Source organism: Cebidichthys violaceus, unplaced genomic scaffold (assembly GCF_023349555.1).
Source record: "Cebidichthys violaceus isolate CVI_PGR_0920_01 unplaced genomic scaffold, fCebVio1.0.p SCAF_5, whole genome shotgun sequence".
Lineage (NCBI taxonomy): Eukaryota > Metazoa > Chordata > Actinopteri > Perciformes > Stichaeidae > Cebidichthys > Cebidichthys violaceus.
This window is the reverse complement of record NW_027176705.1, coordinates 12,338,225-12,361,607: the sequence shown is the minus strand read 5'-3', so window position 1 is coordinate 12,361,607 and position 23,383 is coordinate 12,338,225. Positions and strand designations below refer to the sequence as shown.

Here is a 23,383-nt window from a genome sequence, read left to right as displayed (position 1 = left end):
TACATATTCATAGATTCTGAATTTGTCAATGAGATAATGGAGGATTTTTATTTGTGGAAAAAACCTTAGACACTAGCTATTATTTAAAGTATTTTGTTTTTCCACATCTTAAAACATTTGGGGAAACTCTGCAGTATAAGTCTTATTTAAGTCTTATTACATTTTGTATCTGCTTTTATGTTGTGTGCAAAACAAAACAACTTACACCATAACTAGTTATTTCTTTATTTTTTGTGAATATTTACAGCTTTCCTGCATTTTTGTACAATCAACAGCAGTGAACTTAGAATATAACTGGCAAAGATATTTACAGCAATTCATGCAAGAAAAACGTTACTTTGCAATGACTAGCAGCAACATGTTTTATGAAACAGGTTTAGAATTCAGATAGGAAACTTTGTCAATACAAAATCATACAAAAACAAGTAAGCACAGAGGTTTAAGGCATTTGTTTGTTGGGAAATACGTCATGCATGTTGCAGGAATACGCTCTGCACACGTCTGACATCTGCATGCTTTATCAACAAGTGACGCCCAACAAACATGAGCAGATGTTTAATCCTGAGATGTGAGTCGTTCAGGCTTAGCTTTTGACTGTCAAATATAATTAGCTGATATCTGAAATCACAACTGCATCATTTACAGTAAAGTACAAAGAGGTTTCAATACAAACACAGAAAAACCTTAACACATGTTAAGCTAAAGAGGATGAAAAGTGATCCTGAATCTCAAAAATGACTTATTTACTGTAAATAAATATAATATGTTTTTTTTTTTCCCTTGACAAAGAAACCATTTATAGAATAAAATGTACTTGAAGAACTGTCTGAACTAACACTGCTCAATGGTGGTTATGAGGCAATGAATAGTGCAAAATAAGAAATCAGGTGTTGCAAATAAATTGATAAGTAACTCCAAATACAAAAGCTTCAGGCCACAGAGCAGAAGCAGATCGATCAGGTAATTGCACTGCAACCCATTTAAATAGACGATTTATTATTTATATTTACAGGAACACTTGGTAACCAGAGAGTATGAACCAGTTACTAAAAGTCCCTCACTGAAATCGTCACTCGTTGGGACATGTATCCCAACCAGGGCCCAAGAAGTTCTTCTCCTTTCTGTCTATTTCTGTTACGGCGGCTATAATTGTTTATGCATAGTATGTGGAGACACCAATAATGTGAAATCTGAAAACAGAAATGCAGGCCATTTATTATCCATGTGTAACACAAGGAGGAGTAAAGTCGACACATGATCGACCTCAACTCACACACATAAACTGATTGTATTCAAACAGAAAATCTGTCAGAGTTCTTCTTTGTGGAGTCTTTTCACTTGGTAGAAATCTTCTAATTGGTCCCGCAGCAAGTTGGAAATACATTTGGAAGATGAGAAGCACGAGCCTGCAGCTGCTGTCTCACCATGTTACTCACACAGGGTGGACTGATAGCCACACTTCTGATTGTTACAGTATCACTGCAGTATGATGGAGGTACTTGGTTTTAAAATGCACAGACTTTAAGAGACTTTTTCCAAACTACCTCTCATAACAAAACAGACAATTTCGTAGCCCAGCTATAGATAAGTGGAACTAAACATTATGTAGCTACCAATTTAAAAAAAGTAAAGTTGTAAGTCGACATTAATAGTTAAATGACAGAAAAAGGATATGTGATGTATAAGATATATCTCTAAAATTATATGAATTTTTTAACCACAAACATTTTTAAAACTGACACATATTTTCTTTTCTAAACAGTCGGGTCCTTGATCTTGTATTCTAATCAGAAGAATCACATGCAGAACATTTAATCAATGATATCATAGCCAACTCTTTAAAGGGTAATTACACCTAATGTCACATATTCAACACCACAAACTTTAACTCTATCGGCGCATACAGAGATTATTATTTTTCAATCAGAAGACATTACACAGGGAATGATAAAGGCTGCACTTAAAATCTGTTTGCTCTTTGCTGTTATTTCCCCACTAAAGATATGGCACAGGAATGTTTAATCCGCTCAAAAAGCTGATTTTAAGCAAAGTAAAATGTTGCATCCTAATATAGGAGTCCATTCGGCAATAAAAGATAATAGCGTTTTCAACCCAAAGACAGAAGCCCTTGTATACGGATGCTCTCGGTCCGTTCGTGGCTCGAAGCTTGAGCCTACAGGCACTCAGACAACACTTCATGCTTGTCTGTCATCAAGGACATTTCTGACGGCGGCTCTGTGATGAAACTGGCACTCAGCTGGAGTTTGACCCTCTCCACCTCGTAGTTATACAGGTACTCTTGAATTAGGTAGCGTTCTCGTTTAAACCGAGCCTTCACGCCTGAAGGGACGTCGGGGATCATCCACGCCACGAAAAACTTCACCACAAACACAACGTGCTGCAGAGCGAGAATAATCATATGGTCAAGATATGATCCTTTAATTCTGAGCATTTATTCTTTGAGCAAGGAGTGGGAAGAAGCGCTGTAGTCTTACCTCCATGATAATAATAAAGGCCATTTTGGCTGCCAGGATGTGCCAGAACTGCATGGTGTGTTTATACTCTTTCTGGTGGCCTGGAGGGTAACGGTAGTCACGGTATCTGTACAAAACGATGTCATACAGTCAGTAATGTTTCATCAGTGTAATCATGACACAAAATGTGCTGATACCAGCACATATCAGTTAATGCTATAGAAACGTTCCAGAAAGCTCACACAACATAAACAATTCTTGAATTAAAGCAAAATGTATTAAAGCAAAATGTATTCATTCAGATGATAATTCTTTAACAATGACTAGTTGTATCCACTCAGGGGCAGAACAACAAGCTGTAAACACAACACTGACATATCATAACCCTATAAAGTTGATATGGCTAACGTGCTAACAGCTTTAAAGCTCCTCAAAAATGTCAAAGCTGAATGTATAAGCTAAATCCAGAGGCACAACAAGCTCTGCTCTAATACCTGCAGGTAATGGTGGTGTTATCAAACCAGTCGTCTCCGTCCTCAGGCATGTTGTCCACAGATAGCTGAGAGATGTTGTATATTGACAGGCTGTTGTTAACGTATCCCCTCATGCTGTCATCTTCACCGTAGGCATACAGGAAGACCATACGGGGGATCATGTCAGAGGTGAACGCCATTATGAAAGCCTGAGACAGAAGAAAGCACAAAAGGCGTTAAATGAAATGTTTGAGTCTGCAGTGAAATTATTGCAAATAAATATTATTTTGATGCACAGTGTCCTTCTGACAGCCTGTTAAATGTGTATCATACATGCAAATACAGAAACAAGCACAGATTAGACAAATAAACATATTCCTGCACTACACACATAACACTCACGTTGGTAACAACAGACAAAATGGCCACTGCGTTGAGGATTTCCTGCCACGCTCCGATGTTTCGGGCCTTGGACGCTACTGGTCTCCTGAACTGGGTGGTGAACTTCCAGGCATCCACCCTGATCTCCAGGATGTTGTTGAACAGAGCCAGCAGCGGAGCCAATGGGAAAGAGGCCACAAACAATGTGATGAAACCAAACTGGACCACTGAAAAGAGAGAGAGCAGACACAGAGAGTTAGTGATAATTAGTGGGAGTGGAAGACAATAAATACAATACAGGGATAGAAGACAAGACAGCATCCATATATCGTACAGCAATTTGTCTTGCTCTCCTGTCCAGATATGATCTTTGTATTGCAAACAAGGTGAGGTGAAGTAACTCACCCATCTCCAAGTACTCATAAAACAATCCCAGCTGGCTGAAGTTCAGCAGGACGTGGTCCTGCTCCCAACGGCTGTAATGGTTCTCAGGATGGTGCCGTCCCTTTCTGCTACTCCACCAGTTACGCATCAACCTGTCAAGAAGAAGAATCAGATGTCAAACTGCAGAGATCTGACGTCGAGACTTTCACAAAGCCAACAAGTCATTTACAGAGAGACGTTCCTTGATCATCACAGTGACGACAGTATTTGTAGTTAGAAAGTTATTTAAAAGTATGCATACAAGTTTGCAACAACTACTATTGACTTTCGGGTTACCATTTGTTTTAGGCATACATGTACCTGATATACTGTAATTTGTTGCTTTTGACAAGTACTGACCGTGTATAACAACTCTGGACTGAGTTTGGCTGATAATGTCTTCTTCTAAACTTTGAAGCTTTTTCGTGTCAATATGTAAATGTAAATCTTCCCCTTGAGCATGTAACTAATCATGGTCAGTCATGATCTTTATAGTTATTGTGTTTGTGGGGTGGAAAAGCCAAACTTTCATTGTGTGACATTTAAAAGTAGAAAATTGAATGTTATCAACTGAGTTCTCTCCATTTTGAAGAGGATGTGAGCATCTGAAGCAAGCTGCAGAGTAGGAAATTAAATTTACTTGATGATAATTTGTGCACACAACATATTAATCTTTTAAATCCACAAAATGCAAATTGAAATTGAAAATCTTAATTGAAAATGATTCTCTTGTTATGGTGACTTATGAATAAGTAAGAGGTGAAAGACCGGGTGGACTCACGGCAGCAGAGCTTCCTGAATGTTCCCCCAGAGTTGTTTTCCTGACATTACAATCACCAGCTGTGTGGTCAGCTCAATCAGACAGCCTCCAGGGTCACACTACGACAGCAAGACATTTTTAGTTTACACAACATACTTTCATTTGATGCACTTCCTGTTGGCGGCACCAGATTATGAAACTGTCCTCACTGTTAGAAAAATGTGGGAAAATGTTTCAGCATGAACCTTCCCTCTTCTATGAGGTTGTTTACTTAAAAGAAATACATTACTTCAATCATTATTGTATAAAGGGCAAGAAAACTCACCTCCTCATTCCTCAGTTTGCCAAACATATATGTGTAGTCACCAGGAAAACCAACAAATTTCCCCTTGAAGAAGGCCACGTAGAAGCACGATGAGTAGTAGTTGACAAACTGGAAGAGGAACATCTTCATGGTCAGCCTGTTCTCATACTCAAGGTGGGTCTTTGGGATTTCTGCAGGAAGCAAACACCAGACAGTAAATCAGTGTAAGATGTACATAGTGTTCTCTATTGTCCTTAGACTCTGTCTTTCTTTGATTAAGTGAATATCAGATTAAACCTCTTTACCCATATCAGTGATCCAAACGGCCACCCTCTCATAGAAGAAGTTGAGGATCATGATGATGACAAAGTTGATGCAGGAGGCGGTGACAGACGTCGCTAGCTGTGGAGTGATGAATCTGCCCACCAACTGGATCTTCCTCATGGGGTCTTTGATGATACTTGCAAAGGCAGCATACACAGCCAGCCTGTATGCTATGACCCCGATAATACAGGCCACTATCAGAGAAATCTGTGGGAGCACACACATGGACAGCTGAGTATGTGACGATGCTGGTAAAAAATACTTGCTAGCTATTGTTGGAAAAAGCCCACATGTGCATACGCAAACACACAGGACTGAGATAAATATTCAGTTACCCAGAATATAACAGTGGCAGCTGAGAGGCAGAAGCGGGCACACTTGCTGGTGACAGGAAGGTACGGCTCCATTTCCTGAAACATTATTATAATTTATTCTTTAAGAAGTGTAGCTACGATGCAATTTTTGCAAACCACAGAGTACATAATATTTGTTGTGTTTATTATTTCGAAGCACCTGAGTGATCTTGTTGAGTCTCTTGTTAGTGCATCGGATCTCAAACTCAGGCCGGATTTGAAGCTGCTGCTGTTCCTCCTCAAAGTCCACCAAGTCCCACTCGTACTCCAGCCGGGCTTGACGCCTCTTCCAGAACTCCAAAAACAGAGTTACTGCCAAGTAGATTTGAAGAAAAGTAGCAAAAAGTTGTAAAATCTTGGCTTGGGATTCATCTTTAACAAAATGTTGTTGTACAATGAGAAGTCTGATGCCGTGCAGGTGTGTCCATCCATTATTTTGGCAGATATTTTATGATCTGAATAATGTTACACTGACTGAAAACAGACAATGCCTGTGTTGAGTTTTAGGAGAGTAATGTGTTTCAGCTGTGCTACAACACATCTTGCCTTGCTGCTCATGAGGCCAGCTTTTTATTTTGGCACTATTGGCCTTCATTGCGCTGGACGTGCTTTCTGACTGCTTCGTACATAACAACATAATTGTGCTGGCATCTTGCTTTGGGCTCAAGCAGTACAGATTAAGGTTTATGCTTCGGTGTGAAAAGGCTTTAATTGTGAAAATCTGTCTCACAGGAGGGGGAATAAACTGGGTCTCCAACACAGGTTAAACGCAGTAAGAGCAGCATCGACTGACACTTACCCCAAATCCCCATGAATATGGCAAAGAAAACCGTTCCCTCGTTGTCAAACAGATGGGATTGCTGGAAGAGAGATTATGAAAAAAATAAAGCTGGGCACGAACATGGTGACATACTGCTGACTCAGCAGGATACAATTAACTGCAGATATTAGAAGAAATTTCACACACTTATGTAGTAAAATTATAGTTTGTAATATGTGCTTTTAGGTTTTACAATGGTGTCTAATGAACATATGAAGTGTGATGTTTTACCCAAGACGAGAGACACGTAGAGTTGAGCTTCCAGAAAGGACACTTTTTATCACAAAGCGGACACATCACAATACTTCCTCCGATATTGGCGTCACATATTTCTTGGCTAAAAGGAGAAAACAAAGAAACTTGAACAATTACAACGATCTAGCCTCTAATTTTGAACAGGCCATCATTTTATTGGAATATAAAAGTCTATCTATCAATCGTTAAGGCATAAGAGTTTATATATAATATGGCCAAAAGTATGTGGATGCTTTTCCAAGTTGGTGCTGGATGCTTTAGTTCCAATAAATCTTAATGCAACAGCATACAATGTTATTCAAAGGAATATTTATCCCCCAAAATGACCATTTGTATATTGATTACTCATCCCGTGTTGCCTTGTATTCTGAAAGAAAACTTAGTTTTTCCTGCATGCCCCAACAGAGAATCAAAAACCTGAGAAAAATCTTAATAAAATAATGAAGTACATGGGATCTGTGTTTAACAACAGAAAAACTATATCAAAACAGCCGTTAATCCAAGACTTATTTATCCAATCGTATGGTAAATACTTCCCAAACACATGCGTCTCTGCTAAAACCTTACAATCTAAAACACTGCATGTTTGGGATCTAGTGAGCGTACGACTGGATAAATGAGACTTGGATTATACTGCACAAATCTTGATATACCTTTGATGTAGTTCAATGTGCATTTACTTCAATTCATCAAGAATTTTCACCAAACAAAGTTTCCTTCACACATTCAAGGTAACTCAGGGGGTCCATAAAGACATGGTTTTCCTAAGATTGATGTAAAAGAACCTGACTGGCCTGCACAGAGCCCTGACCTCAAGCCCGTCAAACACCTTTGAGATGAACTAGAATGCAGACTGTGAGTCAGTCCTTATAGTCTAACATCAGTGGACCTCATTAAAGCTCTTGTGGCTGAATGGGAGCAAACATCTATGCAGCCAGGTTCCACAGTCTTGTGGAAAGTCTTGCCAAAAGAGAGGAGGCAGTTAAAGCAGCAGATTAAAGTTTGTTAAATGGTCAACATTGACATTTGGGTGTATTTGGATGTCCATATATTTTGGGCCACTTGGTTATCAGCTCCCTGACACCCTCTGGTGGTACAAACCTTGACATGTTGTCATCATAACTGAGCACTCCATAGGTGAAACATATAAGGCCCATGACAGCTGCAAAGAACAGCATCTCAGTGTAGAAGCCCAGCCAGGCAAAGTAGATCCCAATCTTCTCCCCATAGTACTTCCTACAACCAAAAACAGCATGTTTAACTTTCTAGCTAAAAGAAAGTTTTCACAAAACACGCTTCAGTAATATTTGTTTGTGTGTGAAAACAAAGGGTGACAGCATTCAGATGTTGCTTGTTTACCTGATGAGGTTGAGAGGCTGCTCTTTGTAAAAGCAGAGAAACCTGGCCCAGTGCTGGTACAAGTTGTAGCGCTCACTCTCACACTCCGCGTTTCTTGCCCTTTTCCAGTATCGACACTGAAAGGAAAAGAAACAATGCAATTAAATTAAAGAAAAAAGTTCTCTGCAAAAAAGAAAATGAGCGTGTTTCTGAAAATGTTGAATTATTCCTTATATTCCTTCTCTTAATATGAAAATCTAGAACAGTTTCATCACATTTTTCTTGAAGTAAAAAAGAAAAAAAAACACTTCATATGTATCACATTATGCTGAAGCCATGCTGATTTAAATATATTTGCGGTGGAAATAGACAAAGATATACATGATACACATACAAATATACTTGAAATGAAAGTCCTGCATTCAATGTTTTGCAAACCAATTTACTACTAGCACATTTTAACAGTAGCAGTAGTAAGTGGTAGTAGTAGTAAAAGTAGCATTACTCCTTCTACAGAACTGTGTTGAATGTATGAAGCAATTTAATGTTGTTTGTGGTCCAGGACGCTTTACTTTTATGTACTTAATATGGAATTGGGTTACTTATACTTATATGCATAACATTATAAATCTTGCATGTTGAGCCTTAACCTAGATTAATATAGTAGCTGGTCACAGTTTCCTCCCAGTGTAATGAAGTAGAAGTAAAACGGCTCATGAAGTGGAAGCGCTAAAGTAGATGACCATTGATATGTTTGACCGCTGCATGTTGATGTCCTTTCTTCCCCGTGTCTTACATCATGTAGTGGAAAGGCTGTTGTATACGTTCCATTGCTGAGCAGTCGCTTGATTCCCGTCTTGTCTCTCTCTTTCTGACCCTCTTTGTAGTACGGGCAACGAGACAGGATGTAGTACACCTTACAACAAGGACAGGGTTTAGCAAGAGATTAAAGGATTTGGATTTGTAGAAACTTCTTAGCTAAATGCATTTTGCACTTTGCTTCATTGTTGCGCAAGCACGTTCTAACACTGTGGAGTAAATGCTAAAACAATCCCCCAAGGGTCAGCCTGTACAGAAAATCTGTGAGAGTTAAACTGATTAATCATTCATGAATGCTAAAATCTTAGACCCAAGAGATATTTACGGTGTAAAAAAGTGTATTCTGATTTTAGAAAAAGGAATACTTACAATTCTGTTTCTCGTGGAAGGCGGGAAGAAAGTATCTTTGTCAGTGATAAGGAAGAAGTCGGTCTTGGTCTTGTCGAAGGGGTAGGTGAAGTAGTCAGGTTGTGGACGCATAATGTGCTCTGGCAAGCGGAAAGGATGTGAGAGCCACTCTAGTGGGACATCCTGACCATGGGGGACATCACTGGTTTTGAAGGGAACTTTGATCTTTAAGATATCAGCATATCTGGCCAGTACATTCCACGGAGCGTGAATCTTCAAGAAATATGTCTTTTGATCTTTGGAGTCCTGATACAAGGAGAGATGGAGGAAAGGAATACATACTTTTTATTTTATTCATAATTTCCTTCAAGTACTTGGATGGATGGCAGTATAATGTGAGCAATCCCTTTAAGACTTTTCCTGGAGAATGGGGTGTGCCTCAGCAAACTATCCACTAGGTGGTGCAGGTACTCTGTGGTTTATTTTCTTACCGATTTGTCCTCGGTCTCCAGCTCCAGTCCTTCCTTCTCAAGGTTGGCCTCAAAGGCCCTCCGCCTCTCCTGTGGATAAACACACACCACAGGCATTAGAGCCACACGCACTTTTAAAGTCATTGCATGTTGTTTACCTTCTTATATACGAAATTTCTGCAAAAACATGCTGTTATAAAGATACTGTTCTAACAAATGGATTCAGGGGACAATTTAATGACCCTATCAATGGACACTGGAGGGGGCTAACTCTCAATCACTGATCTAGATTAATACTGTGGGGACAGTGGTACAAATTTGAATGGGGAAAAAAGAAATTGTGACGAAAAAACATTTGCATACACTTATTTAACATGTATGGAGTAAACTTAATACAAATATGGCAAACACAAGCATTAAACTGCAATTAAATGGGGGGAAATATCAAATAAATCAATAACTTTCCAGTAAATTGATTAAAAGCAATGCAACAGAGGTTAGTCTGTATCCTTGAGGTTAAAAAGGGGAGCCTTAAAATGTATCTTTCTTTCTTCTTAAAGAAATTGTCAGCAGTTGAATGTCGGCTGTTTAAGCAATTCCTCAGTTTTGATCCATGTAAACAAAGTGCTTTCTTTCAGAGATACAAACTAAATGTTTCTACCAATGAGCTCAGTGTGAACTTTGGCACTGTGTTTGTTCTGTGCAGCTTTCAGGTGTGAATGTGAAAACAGCCTTCCTCAAAAACTGAGCTTTGCTCTCAGTGAAATCTCCCTGGATAAATAAAGGTTGAAAATGTGGCGCTTAGATTGAGGAGGACTGAGAGAGAAACACCAAAGTCATTCAAGGATTCAGAATGCTGTTTGATGATGATGATGTAGCCATAACATGCTTCAAAATATGACGATTTTGAATAGTCCTCTGCCTTACATGCATGTAGGTGGATAGTTTATGCAGAGAGCAAAACACACTTCCAAGAAAGGTTAAAGACAATGAGTTGCCCTTTACTGGAAGCAACTGTGAAAAGTGTAAAGGACAACAAATTCAATCCAAGTGATTACAAATAAGAAAACATTGAGATTCCATGAATGAAAATGAATTAGTACAGTAAACTGTCAAATGCCAATGCTAGGAATAAACAGTATATCACATATGAAAGAAGAAGTATAATACAGTAATTAATCTAATAAACATAAGCAAAAGTCCACAAAAGTAAACATTTGGCAAGACTGTATTTCTAGCAATAGTTACATAAAATTAGGGATGTCCCAATCAAGTTCTTTTAATCATGATCCAAGTCCTTTAATATTGGGTATCTGAAAATACCATAATTATTATAATTGATTACTAAATGTTGATTAAATATGTACCCGACACATTGAAATAACAGGTGTAGGCCCACCTTATTTTTTACAAGCTAATTGAACCAAATACTGAGAGCCACAAATGTTGTGTGTCTATGCAAAATGTATAACCTGAATCCCATTTCCTCTTAGCAGTACCACATATTCATGTTCTGGATGTAAAAATTGCGTAACGTCAACAGTGTCACAGTTCGTCACAGGCCACGCTGTAAAACGCTGAGTAGTCAACTGACGACGACGTGTCACTTTTCTGTTCCATTTACCTGTTTCTTTTCTCCATCTTTGTCATCTACATAGGACAACACAAAGTCTATCCTCCGAACCCCGTCCCTGAAGAACACAGTGTCTTTGTTTGGTTGTAGCTTGTCAGTCTGAAGGAAAAGCAAACAAACAAAATGTAATCTTCAGCTTTCTCACGGAGTAGGAAGTGAAAGCTAACAGACATGCAATACTGGAACAACAGATACTGACACAGCAAGAAATTAAACCATAATCTTGAAGAGAGACATGGCTCAGACTGTAACACTGATAGATATGTATTATATATATATATATAGAGAGAGAGAGAGAGAGAGAGAGAGAGAGAGAGAGAGAGAGAGAGAGAGAGAGAGAAGCACATTGTGTCCCAGAAATATACATGTAATTTAGGTTATAGTCTACTGACTCCAGGGAGTAGTTGTATTGAAAAGTATTTATAGAGAATGTTGTTTTCTTTGGAGAAAGGTTTAGAGGAAGGCCACAATGACTGCTGAAAAACCACATAAAACAGGAAACTTTGGACACAGTACAATCACAGTCTGTCACTAAGTAGTTGATGGTGGAGGAGAAACATGCTCTGCATGTTCTATATCAACTTTGTATTTTATTCATTGTCTTACTCCAAATTAGTTTTTTGACACTAATAACATTAATGGTAATTCTTTAACAGCACTCTTTCTGGATAAAATCTAATTATATTACAGATAAAAGATGAAGTAATCTACAGTTTGTGATATACTGTAATCAGTGACTACAACATACAGTATGTGTCTTTGTAAGTGTATGTGTTAATATGTATTTCATAACCTTTAAATAACCTGGAAAAATAATCGACTTAAAACTTTCAGTCAACACCGTTGAATGGCCCGATTCTACCTATGTTTAATTCTTCTACAGCTTTACCTTTACCATACGTTTTAATCTATGAAAATAGGTGAAAAAAAATGTAATCTGTGTTTTTAGAAAGAATATAATATTTTTATATAATAGTTTTTTTTTATGACAAAAATCTACTGATGTATATGTCAAACTATATTGGAAACGTGAAAGCTCAGGTATTCTGAAAAATGTTGGTTTAATTATTAATATTCATGCTTCACTTTAACATGACATTGAAAGAAAATCTCACTTTTAATTGTCCAGTCAGATATGAAGTCAGTGTTTGCAGCGCAGAGAAGACAGACGGCGTGGAGTACCCAGTGTGTTCAGTAGATTAATGAGCCCCACCCAGCTTGTTTATCAGACCCTCACACTCACTAAAAGACCCACAGGGGCGTGAATGCCTCTCGTTGTAGTGTTATTTAATCATGCTCTGACCTAATGAGAACTTTGAAAAGAAGTGTTGATAGATTACAATCATACACTGAATCCTACATCCATACATCACAGAAACATATTTTAATCAGTGTTAGGAATTAAGATTGATAAACCATCTGCTTGTTGTCCTCACTGTATCACTGAAAACACAACAGACTGTTTGAGCAGCGACAGTTTATTTCTTTCTCGCCGAGGAGAAATGAGAGTAGCTTTTACAGATACAGAGGTCTTGTGACTCAGCGATGAGAGTGGTGAGTTGACAGAAGGTCAGTCATCTAAGCCTATGAAATGACACAAACATAAATATTTACATAAACGACCTTGAAGGACAACAACTTACATGGAGATATAACAAAAGCCATCTCCGCCTCCATTACTGTTGCTGAAAATCTTATGAAAGACAGTTGATTTTGGATCGTAACAGATTAAAAAATAAATAAATAATTATTTAACAATGTAACAATTAAATAAATAGTTCAACATTTTTGGTAATATATATTCACTTTCTTGTGAAAGTTGAGAGTTTAATACCAGTCTGATACAGTAATTATAAAGCTACAGGCAGAGCCTCACCTGTCATCATGACAAGTAAAAAACAAATAATGCTAAAATAAAATAAATATGAATATGTCTGTATGATTCCAATCATTTCAAGCATTTTTATAATCAAAATCGCTGAATTAGCGCATGTCCTGTTCAAACAGAGAGGAGACAGTGAGGTGAGGCAACGACCTCAGATTGCGCAATCACTCACAAACTGGGTTGAGCGCGTGCCTTTTGCTTTCTCATCGTTTGTCACCACTGCAATATTTGTAGACACTTGTATTATATGTCCTTTCTTTCCATAGAATATGTAATGTATTTCACGTCTGTGTAGAACATATTTAGTGTTGCTGATCTGACATTTAAACCGCAGTGAAAAAGCACAGAGGGACAAACATTACTCTGCCTCAAAGAAGAGGGAGTGCGAGAGCCCACGGGTCGGGTTTATGCTTGTTCTGTCGTTGCTCTTCTTCTACACTTCTCTTCTTCTTCTTATATTTTGCTTTGACCACAAACATGTAAGATTCTATATCCAAGTTTAAAAATGTCTCAAAAACAAGGAATGTGAACAAATCAACAGCAGTTCAACGTCGGACAGGTAAAGTAACCTTTTATGTGTTTGTTGTTCTCTTTATACATCCGTGGTTGTTACACAGATTATCACGGAGTCTCACGATTTTCGCGGGTAGTGCCCGCGAGCGCTCCGCTTCTGAAACGCTCCCGGTGGAATCAAATATGTACCTTACCTATGTGTGTGTAAATAATGCTGATATGAAAAACACCAGTAGTCAATGTGCAAGCTGCCAGTTGAATGGTGATTTAAGCTTCTCTATTGGGTTCATATATTTGTAAATCTGATTTATGTAGCGTCAGTGCCTCACCAGCCACCAACCTCACTGCACGTCACTGACAAGGCAAGCTTCTTCCCCATTCAGTCTTTATGCTAAGCTATGCTAGCCAGCTTTATATGTACCGTGTAGACTTGTAGAGAGTGGTATCGATCTAACTCGTTTTAAAAAAGCAAATAAGACTATTTCCCATAATGCCAAACTTCTTCCTTCCCATTTGAGAGTCTGTTGAAACACCCACAGATACGATGGAGCTTACCTCTGTATGTCCAGGCAGTGTTGTTCTTTCAGGTAATGAATTGACATCATCTCCACCGTTTTCATCTGCAAAAGAAAGAAGATATACAGTATGTTTCATATATATTTATTTAATTAAATAGGTGGTTTGGGCCAAAAGGTTAGAGAAATGGGCTTGTGACCAGAAGATTATTGATTCAACCCCCGTCCAGTAGACAAATAATTATTGTTGTTTATGTTAGTCATTATATAATATTTTATAATGAAACTTGATTGTTCCTAAAGACTACAGATTTATGTCCAGTGAGTTTGAGTGTCATGATATTTTTCTTCTGAACACTTGTTATGCGTGTGTCTTATAAAGTGATAGCTCAGGTTGTTTCTTTTACATTGTGTATGTATATCGTTGCCTTCAGTTTGAAGGTGTGTGTGTGTAGCGTATAAACTATTCAGAATAAAATAACAGAGACCCAGAGACTGATGGCTGGTCAAACTAAACTACATGTAACAATGTGTTTTCTTTAAAAAAAAGTACATTTTCAGTCATCCGTTGCACCTTCCTGCTTACGTTTGCCTACACCCAACAAGGGGAAACAATTGCTCCAAAAACAATGTCATTGTTATAATTTAATCATGTGCTTGTTTAAGGGTCCAAGTTAGCCTGACAAGTGAACAGTATCAACCCTTCAGCAATGGAGAGGGTATTCTTCTCTACTGTCACACCCACATTCAGTAATTTAGCTAAGCTAGGTTAGGCTCTGTTTATTGCCATGCAGGGTACGTGGTATTCAGGATAATACTAAGGTTCACTCAAAACCAAACTTTCCCTTTAAGAGACATAAGCCAGCCAATAAACATTATGGCTGCACAGGCATCTCAGACAAACTCAATTTAACAAGGGCCAAATAAAAATCCTACAGTCTCTTGGCAACATCAGCAGAGCTGAGAGAAGGATGAGAATCACAAAGGCAGCACACACACACACACACACACACACACACACACACACACACTCTTCTCTTCCTCTCTCATACAATGACACACAACATTCCTGCAGTGCCTCTCTCTCCCTCCACACTGGCAGAGAGAATGTGCTCATGTAGCACTGCTCTGCTCGCTGCCTGCTCCCCTATTATTCCTGGATGGTGGGAAAGCGGCACTTCCTGTGGGGGAGGCTGGAACGTGCTCCGAGGCATCATCGAGGGGGAGGGCCCCGAGGTTGGCGTGCCAGAAGTCTTACCTCCCCTTAAATGAAACACATTCAGCACACAAAGGAGCCTTCTCTGATTAGACACAATGATATTACAGACAGCAGTGCGAGCCAATGAGAGAGGGACTATGGTGGCTCCATGTGGAAGCTTAATGATAAGGCTGGAGAGTCATAGGAAGGAATGAAAATATGCCATAAGAATCCCTGAGGAGTGCAAAGGGCAAATGACACAGTGGGATATCTTCCAGTGGGCTTGTGGGAAGCATCGTTGACTGAGCAGCCAATATTTTATTTAATCTTAGCAGCTTTGTTTTCTCTTTCCTTTTTTTGATTTTTTCTGGTCTCACTCCAACTGTGCACAGCCAGTTATCAGAGCCTGACTTGAGCAAACAGAAGTAAGAGGCCAGCAGTGTGTAATACACTCCCACCGAGAGACAAATACATGGAGAAAGGGGTCACACAGAGTCAGCTGCCTTTTGTAGAACTGAGCAACAGCGTTGGACTTAAATTCACAAATGAGCATAAACGTTCAAATAACTACTCAAATCACACAGTCGTTCATTCGTGGAACATTACCTTGTTAACTGTGACTTTTGATGACACAAATTAACTAAATTACAACTCATTTAAAAGTAAGGCTCTTGCACCGTCTTCTAACACACTTCATGAAACCCAATTACCCCTCAGCTGATGTATATTTACAGTAGCTGAGATATTCTTCTGTAAACATGCCCACCAGCAGAATGCCAAGTGAAAAATATGCCAGTAACCTCTTGTGAGCTCTAAATCAAGTGACACTTTTAACCACAACCTACGAAGGAACTAGAATCCCAAATGGTCAGCTGCTGCAGAGCATTGCTCACTGATATGAAAGCCATAAGCTAATGCCAAAGCCAAACAAGATGTATCTCTTTCTCTTTCATTTTGATTTGGTGTCTTACTATGGGTAGAGATGTTTTACTTCTTTTTATATGGATTTCAACTCATAGAATCTTATGAATGTGATGGACACTGGGTTTTTTTAACTTCTGTAAAGATGGGGGACTCACAAGAGGCAGGTTATAGAAAGAATTGTCACAATTGAAGCAGCAGAGGCTGAGATATGCTGACTGGTGTAGGTCAAGCTTCACTCTCAGGCCTTAAAGCAATCAGTGGCCAGTATATCAGGATAAGAGGTCACTCGTATCAATATATTAGTTTTCAGAGGTATGTGCTGATCATGCAGAGAGAAAAGGGCTTTGTATTCGCTCCTGACACAAGTAAATCCACTATTCCCCAGCAGAATCACGGCAAATCCTAATTCACTACAACCTGATGAAGTCTGCATTGCCGATGACGGCGATGGCCTCTGAGCAAGAAATCCGCCTCTCATGCGTAGCCCCCAGGGGTGACGCACATTTAGTGCTCCACGGTTTCATTTGACATGGCAGCATGTGTAACTGGCAGGAGAGAGCGGCCCTCCTTCAGTGAATCCCAACGTGAGTCATCAAAACAAATGTTATGAAAGGGAACCTGCATCTCTAAATGTGAACCGACATACGGGATCTAGTATTTGTCCGACGGCTGTGAGACAATATCCCACTCACCCACACACACACACACACACACACACACACACACACACATATGCACAATACATAATGCGTATTAGTTTATATCAAGAAACTAAGATAAACTTACAGTTGAGTTCAGACACTTGGTGGGCTATAAGCACATGTACACCAGCAGTGGTGGAAGTAATAAAGTAGTTTACTGAAGTACTCAAGGATGCTGCTGAGGTACTTGTACTTTACTTGAATACTTCCATTTTTTTATACTTTTATACTTCTACTACATTTCAGTAGTTTTATGTGACATATAAAGTTATAATTTACATTAAAGATCGAAGTTGTACATATATAATATGACCCACTTACAAAATATAATGCTAGTTGTATGTTAAACTACACATTAGTACATCAGTAACACAAATCAAACAATATGGGCTGATTAAGCACTCTAACAAGGGCCATTCTGTTGCCTGAGTACTTTTACTTAAGATACAATATAAAGTATTTTATTTTACTTTTTCTTAAGCTTGCTTGAAGCTCAACTTGTTATGGAGTATTGGTGTTGTGTAGTGTGGCTATCTTTACTTAAGTTGAGGAAAATCTAAAAAAATCGTTGTATGACTGACAGTGGGAGTGGGCGATGTGGATACAATTCTCTGTAATGGTATATGTAACCTTATACTGTGATATATTATAAATATAATGTTCTTTTTTTCTGGGAAGTCAATTACTGTAAGTAACTGTTTATAGACCAAATAACCAGACAGGACTATATATATGTAGGACACAGCTATGTACACAGGACACAGCAACTTTAGCTACCAGGAGCCAGGCTCTGCAGATACAGTCAGAAGCTGAGATGGAGGCTGAACGAGCACACAGACACGCAGACATCTGGGTCTGATCAGCAGACAAACCGGAAAGCAGTGCAAAATGAACAGAACAGAAACAGAAGGATGCTCCATTACTGAGGAACGTATGGCACGATGAAAGAGCGAATGGATTAAAAGAGAGATTGCAGAGTTGATGATGAGAGGACGGACAGACAGGCGTCACATAAAGCCTATGATCTGCCCGTACCTGTGTGCAGGTTTATCCTGAATGCGGTCAACACTGCAAGGCCATCTTTAACGGACAGACAGATAGACACAGGTTAGTGTTAAACTGTAGGTTCGGAGAGGTGAATATGCATGCTTGCAAACTGCTGAAGTTCTGATTGACTGCAGATCCATCAAAGAGCCTCACAGTGGAAGACAGTGCCCAGGGCTTACTTTCTCTAGGCACTGCAGAGACAATAAACAACATCAAAGCTAATTAGAACAGTTAATCTCTTGTGACGATCAGACCAGGGCTTCCATCTGCGGCACAGCATCTGAACAAACAGTGATAATAACCTGAAAATGACGCGATGGGTAATAACAAAAACAATTGTTTTTTTTTACTATGACTCAAACAGGCTGTGTGGGTGTCTCCTCTCTGAAAAAAAGCACCATTAACATGTCTTGTGTTGCTCTCCCACGAGGGTGGCACTCAGCTAGACCGCCCTGCTTACTCCTTTCAAGCAGATACACCTCAGATCATTGTTTTGCAACGAGTGCAGACTAACTAACCGCAACTCCGCATTGTGACAACGTGAAACTTTTCTCAAGGGAAGTGATACAGACATGTCACAGATTGCCCTGCAACTTCCCTTTAAGCATGAGTTTTGTTAGTGCCAGGTGAATAGCGTGTGGCTGTGTATGAAATATTGATGTGATGCAGGTTAGTACTCTGGTCTATGGGTCACAGTCAAAGTCATCCACCATACACAGCCTCAGACAAGCTGAGTGCCTGTCTTGATGATTAGCAATTAGGTAAGGGGACATATGAAATGGTACAGCACAAGACTGAAATGTTAAATTTCTTACCAAAACTTCTGAGTGATATAGTCCTTATAGTCTAGCAGGCGTGGTGCGTACAACGATACAGTGAAACCACAACATCCTGAGCTCAAACCGGGTCAAGGTCTGCTACGACAAGACATCCTCTCTATCTCTCGCTCCACATTTCCTGTCGAACAGCTAACATACAAAAGGAATGATCCATAAACTACTCCAGTCAAATGTGAATTGTGCTGTTAGATTAAGACCAAATAATACAAACTAATGGCACATATAAACCCTATGAATCGTGACAGTAAGGAGTGAAAAATATTGACAAAGTAACTAAAATATCCTCTTTTCTATTTTTGTATAGTGTGTTTGAAGTGTGAGTTGGGTCTCTGTGTTTGCATCAGACTTGTGATGAGAAACAGTAATTTCCTTTCTTTATCATCAGGATATTATCATCCCAAAGGGGAGATTTCCTGACAATTCCCGGAAAGCTTGAGAAGTGCAACAACACCACAAACTCTTATACAAGAGGTCATGTGCAGCGTAGATAGGATAACGTATTATCTACATAAGACACAACATAACATAAACATATTTTATGAAGGCATATTTGTGAGAAAAAAAATGCCAAGGAGTACTTGTCAACTCAGATGAGGACACAGAAAATTGCTCTCTTGCTTGCATGACATGCAACCTTTGGCCTGATTGTTTGGTTTTGATATGATGATGATGATGATGAAGATGTGTGAGATGGCAACAGGGCAAGTAAGTATGCTTGTTTCTGTATTATCATTTGCCTTATAATCCTGTTATTAATATGTATTAAGAAATATTGTACTAAGTGACAAATACAGTTCCCACAGGTGCAACTGTTCTATTAACAGCTCATAAAACATACTTTAATGGCCCATGGGAGTGTTTGTTTCCCCTCATCTAAATATTTCACGTACATGTACTCAAAGGCCAGGCAAATGGGCCAAAGCATAGGGGAGTCATGTGGAAGCCATGCTCTAAACTTAGACCACGACATTTGACTTAAATCTAAAAAAAAAAAAAAAGCTTGAAAAATATCATTGGGATCTCAAACAAAATAGCCAAAACAATGTCTCTACTGTAGTTGTCCTCTAGTTTGTTGAGAGGAAGTCTTGGTTGCTTTCCTTGTCTTATTTATTATCGTGCCTCCATCAAAGGGGGTAATTCAATTACGAGGCCTGTTTCCATAGCAACTCTTTGGCTCTGTTTCAACTCTGACTGGAAAATGACTTCATCTGACATGACTGCAGAGAGCAGAGTGAGACCACCTTAATGATCACCTTCAAATATGAGCAGTTACTATTAGGAGCACTTAGTTATGAATTATTGGCTAACTGTCCCTGGTAGGTGACAAAAAACTGGCAACCCGCTACACATGAGCTTTGAGTCCAATTAAAAGGAATAAAGATGGCACCAAGTACCTGCCGTGTCATTGTATGTAATGTGACAGTACATCATCCAGTAGGGTTCAGTAGTAGGGCGTCAGTCATGCCTGTCTGTAAATCAGTGTTTAGATAGCTGTGAACAAGGCAATGCACTCATAACACCTGTGTGTGTGTGTGTGTGTGTGTGTGTGTGTGTATATATATATATATATATACCGAGGTGAGGACAGACATCTTCTTTCACATGTGGCTGAAGGTCTGCCATGATAAGAACCTGAACAAAGCCTTTGCAGAGCAAGAGGAGTCTATTAACCTGCTGCTAACCCTTGATAAACAGGCACGTGTCTTCATTAACAATTTGCTGATTAACACAATAAAGAGTGTGGGATTGATAAGTGGAAAAGGTCTTATTTGGATATCGTTATATTCCCTCAACACATGTTGATTTAATGTGAATGCTGGGGAATAAATTATCTCTATTTTTCAATTCCCTTGATGATCTTTCAGTGACGCAGTGTTATAAATGCTACTGACGGTTATCATTCGAGTGAGATACAGGTTGTTTTTTCCCTTTAATAACAGTTAAGCTGACACCTTTTTATCATGTAAAAATATCTTTTAAAAATAACTCTAAAATAAATACTGAGTTGCATTTCTAAATGAAGTCATCAGGCGTACAGAATAATAGTTTCAAGTGTTTGTTTTTTGTGTCTTTCTTACAGTAACCAGTACACTCAAAGCAGATAATAAAACATGTAAGAAGCTTGACATTGCTTGAATTATTTCCCTATATTACAGACAATCAGTATATTCTGATCACTTTCATAACAGTGATGTAACTACATCTTGATGTATCAATTGCTTATAAAGTTCCAAGGTGCACTTTTAATAATGCTCAAATAGGCATTTGGACTTATTCTGTACTTGATCGTCCATTAAGACAAGTAATTATTCAAAAAAACAGTTACATTTCAGGAGTGAAGGCAAACTTTAGTCTCTCATTCTCTGAGTCATCTTCAGTAAAACGCAGCACTGCTCTTATCACGAGCGCACCAGACATGTTTCTGTTGGAAACCATAATGACTCCTGACATGGCCCATTTACTGGACTTCAACAGACATCGGTGCTTCAGCTACTGAGGTTTGGAACATGATGAGAGTTTACTTCTGCACATTTAAATACGGAGTTAAAAATGTCAACGAGAGGATACAACAGGTTCACAATAGAAATGTTAGTCCCTGAGAGAAGAGACATGGATGATATAAACAGGGATTCAGGACATCAAATGAAGGATTTAGCATATCTTCTCAAAGCCTCTACTGTACATAAGACTAATCTATTTCCTCTGAGGTAAAACAAGTTTTGGGATTCCTGCATGGTCAATTAGAATTTTTAAGTGAGCCTCACATTATGTAAAATGATGTTATGTATCAGTTTTTAACCACAAGTGGCCTTCTCTCTTTGTCAACACTCAATTATCTTTCCATTTAACTGTAGATGTGTGACATTTCAAATATGTTCACTAACACAGACTAAATAGTCTTTTTGCTAATGTAAGTGCAAACTCTCGGTTTTCCTCGTTTTGACAGATCTGTTGCTTAAGAAATTTACTACAGCAAAATGTCAGCTTCACTAACTGTCATGCTGTTGGAGCTATGAGAGACATAATGCAGCACTTAACAGACCACAGCTATCCAATACCAGGACATATGGAGCTTCATGGAAGTGGAAACTATTTATCTTAACTCATTTTCTGTCCCCAGAGATTACTCTATAACAAATAATATCTTATATATACATTACATTTATGAAAGTGGCTTGCTGTTTAAAAAAGAATCAGTTAAGCCTGACTATCTCAGAGGAAGCAATCCAATTAGATATGGATTTGTTTACTCACATGCTTCATCACTTTGGATCATTTTGCCCGTTTGTCAACTTAAATGAATTTACAATGAACAAACATGGAGATGAAGATGCTTCTTGGGCCGAGATATTGCCTGAAATCTGCCTTTGAGAATGACTTTCCACTTTTAAGTGTCATTCCTGCGAAAAAAAGACTAAACACAAATAGCAAGCATTTCTGCTTGTGATCTGTTTTCCTCCAAGGCTTGTCATGGGATCGCTGTTAACTTGCTGTAAAACCTCTCATAAGTCAGCTACAATAAACTCTTCTGTGTGCAGAGATGTGGTTTTTTTTAATAGTGGATTTATCGTTCTGCAATACTTCACTGGGATTTGACAGTAGATATGACTCCAATTAATCTCTCCCTCTTTCTGTTCATGCATGATGTACTTGCACACAGCCTCAGTCATGTGAACAGGTGCCAAACTGACACCACATACACAACTGTAAGAAATATAAACAGCATACCTTAAAAAAAGTAATTTAATTGAGCTGTGGCCAAAACGCACATGCCAAGTAACACAAGTATATGTAATTGAGTGCCAGTCAGATGTTAAACTGACATGCTTTGCTACATGACATGAGGGTAGCCCATGTTCGTCAAGGGTTTATTTTAATTACATTATCAGTTGGGATAAGGATCTTCCCACCGAGTCATGTGATGATAAGGATTATTTCTTCTAACACCAGGCTGTTTCTTTGCCAGAGACTAGCCATAGCTACTACAGTACAATCAGTAGAAGTAAGACAGCCTTTTGGACATATATTAAACATGTGGCGTAAAATAGAAACCTCCTCCTCGCTGTTGAAGGTTAATGAATGCATCTGTATTTAATTACCTCCAGTCTGTGAATCCGTCGCGCTCTGCAGCTCGATCAAAGTTTCATCCTTCGCCTTTCCCGTTATTCGTCTCATAGCGGCCAGCGGTGTTATTCTAAAGGCTTCACCTTCTCTCGAAAGTGGGCAAAGGCAGTGAGAGGATGAGCGTCGATGACGACATCGGCTGACCACACACTGAAATCAATGAGTCCGATTCAGATTATTGGATGGAATATGAATCATATCTAAATTATGACCGATCCTCACAGAAACTGTGCCCTGCTGGGCTCCCTGGCGCTACCCGAGAAGACCAGGCACTCATAAAGGGGAGTGGCACGGGGGTTTTTTCCGTCGGCAAAATGGTGTGTGTGTGTGTGTGTGTGTGTGTGTGTGTGTGTGTGTGTGTATGTGTGTACATGTGTGTATGTGTGTATGTGAGAGAGAGAGAGAGAGAGAGAGAGAGAGAGAGAGAGAAGGAGGGAGAGAGAGAGAGAGAGCGAGAGAGA

The 23,383-nt window shown here is 39.0% G+C and overlaps 1 protein-coding gene across 2 annotated transcripts; it reads right to left on the bottom strand.

Annotated features, from left to right (window-relative positions):
• Window positions 1–211: 211 nt before the first annotated feature.
• On the bottom strand, window positions 212–23,180 carry ano5b (anoctamin 5b). 2 transcript variants are annotated; one of them, XM_068731097.1, is made up of 21 exons: window positions 22,898–23,180; window positions 17,947–17,991; window positions 14,129–14,193; window positions 11,167–11,274; window positions 9,564–9,632; window positions 9,094–9,378; window positions 8,702–8,821; window positions 7,927–8,042; window positions 7,669–7,803; window positions 6,544–6,649; window positions 6,292–6,352; window positions 5,653–5,804; window positions 5,475–5,549; window positions 5,121–5,346; window positions 4,837–5,006; window positions 4,533–4,630; window positions 3,734–3,864; window positions 3,350–3,555; window positions 2,969–3,156; window positions 2,496–2,601; window positions 212–2,398 (listed from the first exon to the last, which is right to left on the bottom strand). In XM_068731097.1, exons 1-21 carry the CDS (start codon window positions 22,971–22,973, stop codon window positions 2,174–2,176), a joined length of 2,763 nt encoding a protein of 920 aa, XP_068587198.1. In that variant the 5' UTR covers window positions 22,974–23,180; the 3' UTR covers window positions 212–2,173. The 2 variants fall into 2 exon arrangements, with proteins under 2 accessions (XP_068587198.1, XP_068587199.1); XM_068731098.1 differs by lacking the exon at window positions 17,947–17,991 and having other exon boundaries at window positions 1,196–2,398.
• Between the last annotated feature and the right edge of the window lie 203 nt (window positions 23,181–23,383).

What these genes read in the sequence shown, in the direction of transcription:
- ano5b (XM_068731097.1), bottom strand. Translation starts at nt 22,973, where the DNA reads ATGAGACGAATAACGGGAAAGGCGAAGGATGAAACTTTGATCGAGCTG. An exon ending in TGGAGACCGAGGACAAATCG is followed by an intron (nt 9,379 to 9,563) that starts GTAAGAAAATAA and finishes TCCTTGTATCAG; the next exon opens with GACTCCAAAGATCAAAAGAC. An exon ending in CAGCCTTTCCACTACATGAT is followed by an intron (nt 8,043 to 8,701) that starts GTAAGACACGGG and finishes TTTTCCTTTCAG; the next exon opens with TGTCGATACTGGAAAAGGGC.